At 38.5% G+C, this 8,364-nt stretch overlaps 2 protein-coding genes across 2 annotated transcripts; one reads left to right on the top strand and one right to left on the bottom strand.

Moving 5' to 3' along the window:
* Nucleotides 1-592: 592 nt before the first annotated feature.
* Nucleotides 593-2,495, bottom strand: LOC135713413 (replication factor C subunit 4). The gene is made up of 3 exons (XM_065236525.1): nucleotides 2,220-2,495; nucleotides 1,289-2,156; nucleotides 593-723 (listed from the first exon to the last, which is right to left on the bottom strand). The coding sequence occupies exons 1-3, from the start codon at nucleotides 2,336-2,338 to the stop codon at nucleotides 631-633; spliced, it is 1,080 nt and encodes a 359-aa protein (XP_065092597.1). The 5' UTR covers nucleotides 2,339-2,495; the 3' UTR covers nucleotides 593-630.
* A 4,314-nt stretch (nucleotides 2,496-6,809) lies between these two features.
* On the top strand, nucleotides 6,810-7,857 carry Taf9 (TBP-associated factor 9). Its single transcript, XM_065236528.1, has 3 exons — nucleotides 6,810-6,875; nucleotides 6,939-7,107; nucleotides 7,175-7,857. The coding sequence occupies exons 1-3, from the start codon at nucleotides 6,867-6,869 to the stop codon at nucleotides 7,789-7,791; spliced, it is 795 nt and encodes a 264-aa protein (XP_065092600.1). The 5' UTR covers nucleotides 6,810-6,866; the 3' UTR covers nucleotides 7,792-7,857.
* Nucleotides 7,858-8,364: the final 507 nt, after the last annotated feature.

Here is an 8,364-nt window from a genome sequence, read left to right as displayed (position 1 = left end):
GGTTTCCTAGAATCTGGAGTTCATCAGAACTACCTTGATAGCAATGCTCTGAATAAATGCAGAGACGCAGATTAGGTATCGGGTTAATTTTTTTTTACAATAAACAGATTAGCCCCATGAACACCTAAACCCAACTATTTGGCAAATATTTGAAACCATAGAAATGAACTGTTAAAGGGAGAACAAATTTAAAATTTCAACATTTCCTCAATGGATCAATCAAAATGCTGTGGTTTTGACAGAACTATGCTGTCACTTCCACAGTATTTTACATATGATCGTCCATATACAGTAGCGCCAAAAGCATGCCGTGGATTTTTTTTTATTGGAAATTATGATTTTCTGTATACTGAATATGAATTCAACGATATTCTTTTTGTCGGAGTCATTTTATTGGAAAAAATCCTGCGCTTGCTGTAACATTTACCAAACCTGACAAAAGTGAAATAAAGCTGAGGAAATTCTTGATCCAATGCCATTCTCATTTTTTTTATTTTGCTACTTGGTTCTCTCTGACTTAACGCCGACCATATGATGTGAATGTATAGAGTTTTAGGATTATGACATAAGTAGTGCTTTTATTTACGCTACAAGTGTAATGCATGTAAATGTAGAACAAATATCTGATCTTCAATTGGCTTGCAACGCTTGTATAGTAACACAGCCCAGATCCATTATTTGAATATACTCAGAACCGCCACCTTGCAAACGGAAACAACATTCCTGCAAATAAAAAATAAAAAGAACATTAACTCAGTGCTAACATTTGAAAACGGCACAAAAGCCATTTGTAAACAAATGGTTTGTGGGCCCTTTACTCACTACATGAAGTACACCCACGCGACACAACAGCAACATCGGGTAGGGGAAATTTTCCCCTTCCTGACGATGCTGTTGGTTTGCGTGGGCGTTCTTCGGGTAGCGAGTAAAGGGCCCACAAACCATTTGTTTACAAATGGCTTTTGTGCCGTTTTCAAATGTTAGCACTGAACTTTCATACCTTAAGCACAGACAAACAGACATAACACATTGAATATTTCTCATTGTAAAACATCATCGCTAAAACATTACCGCCATCTGTTGAAAACACTGTGGTGGGTAGTACGCTGAACAGATGGCGGTAGTGTGTAAACGTCAAACGCAAGGGAATTGACTATGCGCGCCACAGGTGGCAGTACTACCAACTGAGATACTTTTAAATTGACCGTTAAATGCTTGTGCGATTAACAATTTGTGAGTGTTATGTCTGTTTGTCTGTGCCTTAAGCGTTGACCACCATGAAACTTACTCCCAATTTGTCGCAAAGAATGCTCTTCTGCTTATCGTTCAGTCCATCATGCATTACAACAAAGTCTGTTAATTGTTCGAACAGCTGACCAACGCTGTATGCATCATAGGTGAGGTTTTTGACGTAGTCTTCCAATTTCCCGTAATTTGCCGTTTCACAAACCGAGATAAAATCTTCAAGGTACTTCTTTGGGACAACACCAGACATCTCCAGGATATCAGTGTGCTCAATCCTGGCGTCTTTGCCTTTCAATCTATGGCACGACTGAAGGGTTGTGATCGCTCGTCGCAAGTCCCCTCCGGAGATATCCACGATATCGTGATAAACTTGCTCTACAACGTCAACATTTTCCTGCTCACAAATGAAACGAAGTCGCTCAATGATCTTATCTTCCCCCAACGGTTTGAAGCGAAACTTCGTGCAACGAGAAGTGATAGGTTCGATTATTCTTGAAACGTAGTTACAAACCAAACAAAACCGGGTTGTTTTTGTTTCTTTCTCCATAGTTCTACGCAATGCAGCCTGAGCAGCGTGGGTCATCGCGTCTGCTTCGTCCAGAATAACGATCTTAAACGGTGGACATGGTTTACCATCAGTTCTAGTGCCACTGGCTGCAAGTTGTGCGAAAGTTTTGACTTTGTTTCGCACGACTGCAATACCGCGATCGTCGGAAGCATTAAGTTCGAGAATTCTTTCTTTGAACATATCTCCAAATAACTGACGAGCTGCTGCCAGAATGGTACTGGTCTTACCCGTTCCTGGTGGACCATATAGTAACAAGTTAGGAAGATCGGATGTCGACAAACTTTCTCTTAGTACGGCCACGACTTCACCTTGTTCCACGACATCGTCCACACATTTTGGGCGACTGGAATGCAGAGGGTAAAAGGTTGAACATCAAGAATGGAGAATATTAACAAGATTAACTTACTATTTTTCAACCCATGGGACGGAATGTGATTTGGTGCGCTTTTCTACAGGTCCTTCGCCGCTATGGCCCGCTTTCGATGGAGAATCGGAAATTTTTCCTGTTTTAAGGAACGCGTGCATGATCTACTACTTGATTGAGTCTTATATTACTTAACCGAATATGGATATGCTGGCACAATAATAATTAATGAAAATTGCATAGAAACTCACGATTAAAACGAAACTTTTGCAAACATTAAATTTTAATCTCGTTCAATGCTGGTAAATAAAATACTTTGACGTTATTTGGCGCGCGAGCCGACCACCAGTTACTAACACGCTCGTTCAAATTTACTCTAAAGTGAGTAAAATTCCACTCACTTTCGTTAAAAGTGAACTACTCTAAAGTGAGTAACCCCATGTTTACTCACTTTTGAGTATTGTATGAATTTGTCAAAATCTGAGTAGCACTTACTCAGTTTTGGTTTTCGCAAAATTAGCACATCTGAGTAAAGGTTACTCAGTTTTGTAAATATTATATTTTGACAGGAAATTATTAGTTCGAAACTTTTTTGCAGCATAATAAAAACGATTTATTTTGTCACAACAGAATTATTTAAAAAAATGAAATTTTATAAACTCTAATCAACAAATTGATAATAATTCTGCTTATTAAGCGATTCTACCGAAGGCCACTGCAGCTAGCATATTATCATTTCCAGGTACTATTTCCATTCCGGGAAGTAAGCAGGGATGTAACACATTGAACATCTCGAAATGGACTAATAGTACGTTCAGACTACAGAGTTATAACATGTTATAGAGCTATCTTGATGGTGGATTCTGTGTTGCAATTATTTGACAACCGTTATAACATGTTATAACTCTCCAGTCTGGACAGCGTTTAATAGTACGTTCAGACTACAGAGTTATAACATGTTATAGCGCTATCTTGATGGTGGTTTCTGTGTTGCAATTATTTGACAACCGTTATAACATGTTATAACTGCTCAGTCTGGACAGCGCTTAAGCGGCTTTCTGGCACAACTTACGAATCAGTTTCTCAGCATTTTTTTTTTCTGAAAATTAAATTCTTTTTGAATATATTTCTCATAAAGCTTACTTGCAATTCTCTCTCTCATAGTGAACTTTCCTTTGGATCGAGCTTGGGATTCTTCAGAACGCTGAAACTTTCACTCTTTGAACGCTTTGTGGGAATTTCTCGGGGAATTCGCTTTCAGCCCAGGACTTCATAATTTTCGGACGATTATAACATTTGATCTTACTCAAAACAGTAAAGATCCATGTTTATTTAATTAGAGTAAATGTTACTCACTTTGTTAAATTAATGTTACTCAGTTTTTGACATTTAGCATACATATACGAAACTGAGTCAAAGTTACTCACTTTAGAGTAAAATCAGACGAGCGTGAAAGCTCTACAGTAAAAGTATGGACGACTGTCACCACAAAACCGAAAAAAGCTGTTCCAATCTGGGGGGGGGGGCGTCCTGCCAAATCAGCCTACTGATCATTCTTGTATGAAACTGGTTCCAAACGTAAACAAACGCTATAGGTTTCTTATGGCTTGTTTACGTTTGGAACCAGTTATGCGAGGTAGGCGACGATTGTTCGTATTTGACAGCCACCTCCCCCCCTTGGTTCCAATCGAGCAAAGCGGTGCATTTTGACGGTTCGATTGGAACAACTTTTGACAGACGTCCATATTTTTACTGTAGGGCTTTAGTTACATGCCATTACATTTCTGATAATGCTGAAAATCCAGGGTTGCCAAATTTAGGGGAAATGTTTCTAATGTTGGCCTATGGATCTAAGATTGGGCCCATCGCTAAAAATCTGCTATTTATCAATTTTATCTAGATGAACGCGTTATTGGGACGTTACTAATGGATTTTTGGTTGCTATTGAAAATTTAGTCGATTGCTGAATTTATGTATGGGCCAGTATGGGCCCAAATTAGGAACACTTAGGTCGACATTACCTGCATTTCCCCTATGTTAATAAATTCAAAGATGGATTAAATTGCACTAAGGCATTTTACGAGACGTTTCGAGTCAGCTGTTTATTTCTGTTTACCTATTTTGACGTTTACCAGCGGGCCGATTTGTTGACATACCACGACCAAAATCAAAACAAAAACATCAGACGTAAACAATAACAATGCCTCGAGCGCGTTCGAGTGGCCTTGAAGCTTGCATAAATTATTGGTGCGAGCTTCAAGTGCAATTTTAATCAAAGTACTCGCTTTCCCTTTTATGCACGCTAACTTGAAAGTGCCCACTAAATGAGTATCTTGTACTCATTTTTTGAATTTATTCTGAAGTGTCAAAACATGGGTATTATCATAAAAGGGAAAGTGAGTACTTTTTATTCATTTTGGAAAGTATCTACATGCAATAAAAATGGGTAAAATTAATGAGCGAATGGAATGGATGTCATGTCATGATAGTGAAAATGCAAAATGTCTGATCATTTTTAGTAAGCGAGCGAATCGAACTTCCGTGGATTTTGCGTGTGAAGTGTTTTGTAAATCGGTCAAAATTATTTCAATTCACAATATTACGCGAGTGATTGAACCAAAAGATTCCATCCGGCTGATGTTGACTGTGACGGAATACAAAATTCAAGAAGTACAACAGTACAGTTTTCCCAGGCATGGTCCTATACCAATTTTTACGAGGTAAGAATCAAAAGTGCCATTATGATGAGGATTACAGTTGGCATTACAAAAATATAACCCGTTTCAGAACAGTGAAGGGAGAAGCAAAGTTTATATTTGTAAACATCTGGACCCACTCGATAAGCGACATCCCTCAAGGATCGATTCCAGCAGTGAACTGTGCTGTATGACGAAAACATCCTTCGAGGAATGCCTCGATTGCATCATACCCGAGGAGGTGACTCTATCTAAGATGCAGGACAAATTTTGTTTTGCTGTTGTGAGATGCACGCATGCTTCATAGATAGAGAGAAGATTGATTACGATTTTGAAGATTTCCTGCAGAAAGGTGGAGATTGATGTGAGTAGATGGATTTAGATGCTGGTGATGAAATTATATTTAAATGGATAATTTTTTTCCAATAATTATGTGGCAATAACAAAAATTTGACTTGCTTCAATGATTTCGGCTCGGATTTCGGTTTATAATTGCAAAGATTTCAAGAGGTTGTTTATTTTCTGACAGGCAGCCCCATGTAGCAAAAACAAATCAATAAAATTGGTACTTTTTACGCAAGTTCAGAAAAATTATACCGGGTAAAAAAAATACCCATTAAGTGACGTATCCATTGAATACTTAATAATGAGTAATGTTGGTTTTACTCATATAATGAGTTAAGCCACTTTTCTTCAAAATTGGTATTTTATTACTCATTAATGGATACTTTAAAGTTAGCGTGTTATAATACCCATGTTTTGACACTTCAGAATAAATTCAAAAAATGAGTACAAGAAACTCATTTAGTGGGCACTTTCAAGTTAGCGTGTACAGAACAAAAAAAAACTACACGGTGTTTCGTGAAAACCCATTTATGGGTAAAAAAATACCCATTTTCAAACCATGTATGCAGCTGTCAAAAAATGGGGGAATTTTGAAATCATAAAATGGGTGAAAAAATACCCATTTAGAGAATCAGTTCACGGTTGAATAATGGGTATATTTTTTACCCATTAATGGGTGAAAAAACACTTCGAAATTTTATCGTCTCATTTCCGTCACCGGCTCATTGGGAATGCAAACCTCGATGCAAACAGTTACTGTCCGCAGCAACGATCTCCGGAAAATGCTAGAATCCAAAACGTTGGAGAGGCTTACGGATAAGTCAATACAATGGATAATTTGTATTATAATGTTTTGTGAAAAATTTGAGCGGAACTCCTGCATTTATTTTCAATGTTTTAAAAACATTTTTACATCAACGAGCGCTTGCATCCTCCATTTGTAAAAATGGGTATTTTTTCACCCATTTTACGGTAAACACAATATAAGAAAATGGGTGAAAAAACACCCATTTATTGACAGACCACCCATTTACTCATTTATGAGGAAACCATAGTTTACCCATTAAATGAGGAGGGGCACTTTTAGCGGAAATGGGTATTTTTATACCCATTAATGGGTTTTCGCGAAACACCGTGTAATGAGTCACGCCAAGAGAAAAACAGTAACTGTTGAACTCGCATCACGGTTTTCGAAAGATTCCCTTTCTTTTAACTTGGCAACAGAGGACTTCTGCATCAACTTCAAATGACTTCTAGCGAGGAAAAAAATTAACGGCTGTAGTAAATCATTATATCAGTGATTTTGTCGAATTATCTTAAAGAAAAATAGTAGATATTGTCATTACTGATCATTACAAAACGTATCGCATGACAAATGTAATGCTCACTGCTTGTATATGATCATTTCTTCGATAAAATTTTATATTTAATTGCAATACCTTTCGTGGACCTTTCACAGCATCGTAATGCTTGTTTACTTTGCACGATAGGTAGCCGGTTTGACAGTTCAATAGGTAGACTTGGCTTCACTCTTGGCGTGACTCATTATACACCGACTCTAGTCTAGTTTTGTTTACGCTCGAAAGTTTCAGTTAGCGGCAGTGTTGAGTTAGTGCTAAACTGGGATGCTAAATATTTTTGTTTTAAAATGGATAATGTAAGATCAAGATATAATTAAATATGTATTTACTGTTATTATACAGCATGTTTTTCTTATTAGCTACCTCCGCAGCAACATGGAGATCGTGAGAAATCCGAAAAAATGAAAATTGCAAGCCAGGTAAAGCACATCCCGAAAGATGCACAAGTGATAATGTCCATTCTTAAGGAACTCGGAATCAGCGATTATGAACCTAGAGTGATCAATCAGTTGCTGGAATTTACTTATAGTGAGTATTAACTTGTAAGCGCCAGCTTTTGAACTCGTGTACTTAAACCTAGTATTTTTCTTTATAGGGTATGTGACCTGCATTTTGGACGATGCAAAAGTTTTCGCAAATCATGCACGAAAGAAAGTTATCGAACTGGATGATGTGAAGTTGGCCACACAGATGATTTTAGATAAGGCTTTCACAAGTCCTCCTCCTCGTGATGTCCTCCTGGAGATTGCCCGTAATCGCAATAATACTCCACTTCCGCTGATCAAAACACACTGTGGCCTCCGCTTGCCGCCAGATCGTTACTGCCTATCGGCATGTAATTACAAGCTTCGAGCTGTACAACAGGCTAAAAAGATGAACAAATCTGCCATTGAGCACCGATCCACCATAAAGACAAACTTGGGAAAGGGATCCTCTGGTTCGACTGCGGCGACTGGCGTGAAACGTCCCGCCGTTCAATCAACCCCGAAAACTCAGGTGGTGACAATTCCGAAACCAGTTTTCAAATTCACCTCGACAGCCAAGGCCACGACTACAAAGCCTGTAAAGTCGTCGACCGCAGGCGGAGATGGTCCGAATGGTATGGAAATCAAAACGGAGGTGGAAGATCCCCTTGCTTTTGGCACGAGTGAAACCGAAACCGGAAGTATGAAGCGGAAAAGGGAAGAGGATGATTTTGAAATAGTTCAGTAGAAGATTACAACTGATCACGTCATCATGTAATTTAATAATATTTTCAATTTGCTTCACTCTTATAACTATGAATACATGAACTCTTTGTCTTAATCCAATATAATATTCAGTGAGTATTATGTAGAGAATAATATCCTGTATGTTGTTTACTATTCGTAGCATACAAACAAACGAAGGCCGTGTACACGATTTGTATCGATCAGACTTGGTAAAAACACCGCTCGGTGCGGCTCGGTGGCAACCTACTCATGTATGCACAGCACTGGGTTTCTTCGATAAAGCACCCGGTGTCGGTGCAACATGTTGGCACGCCACCGAACCAAAAGAGAAACCCAAACGCGGTGCTACGGGCTTCGGCTCGCCACCGTGCGGCACGGAGCCAACGAACCGCTCATGATTTCGTATCGTTCGTTGTTGGTGATGCGCTATACTCGGTATCATTTGCTTTTTTGTCAAAACTGAGTTTTTCAATGGAAGTGGTAGCAAGTAGCTCAAAGTTTAATAATTAAACTCGATAAACTCAAGAAATTTGTTCTGAAATAGTTTAGAAAAATGGGCAAGTAGGTTTTCCCT

Source organism: Ochlerotatus camptorhynchus, unplaced genomic scaffold, assembly GCF_037179485.1.
Source record: "Ochlerotatus camptorhynchus isolate MF236.1 unplaced genomic scaffold, CSIRO-AGI_Acam_v1.1 ptg000554l, whole genome shotgun sequence".
NCBI lineage: Eukaryota > Metazoa > Arthropoda > Insecta > Diptera > Culicidae > Ochlerotatus > Ochlerotatus camptorhynchus.
This window is presented reverse-complemented; position numbering and strand designations above follow the sequence as displayed.

What these genes read in the sequence shown, in the direction of transcription:
- LOC135713413 (XM_065236525.1), bottom strand. Translation starts at nt 2,338, where the DNA reads ATGCACGCGTTCCTTAAAACAGGAAAAATTTCCGATTCTCCATCGAAA. An exon ending in GTCCCATGGGTTGAAAAATA is followed by an intron (nt 2,157 to 2,219) that starts GTAAGTTAATCT and finishes TCTGCATTCCAG; the next exon opens with TCGCCCAAAATGTGTGGACG. An exon ending in TTCTTTGCGACAAATTGGGA is followed by an intron (nt 724 to 1,288) that starts GTAAGTTTCATG and finishes TTTTATTTGCAG; the next exon opens with GAATGTTGTTTCCGTTTGCA.
- Taf9 (XM_065236528.1), top strand. An exon ending in GTTGCTGGAATTTACTTATA is followed by an intron (nt 7,108 to 7,174) that starts GTGAGTATTAAC and finishes TTTTCTTTATAG; the next exon opens with GGTATGTGACCTGCATTTTG.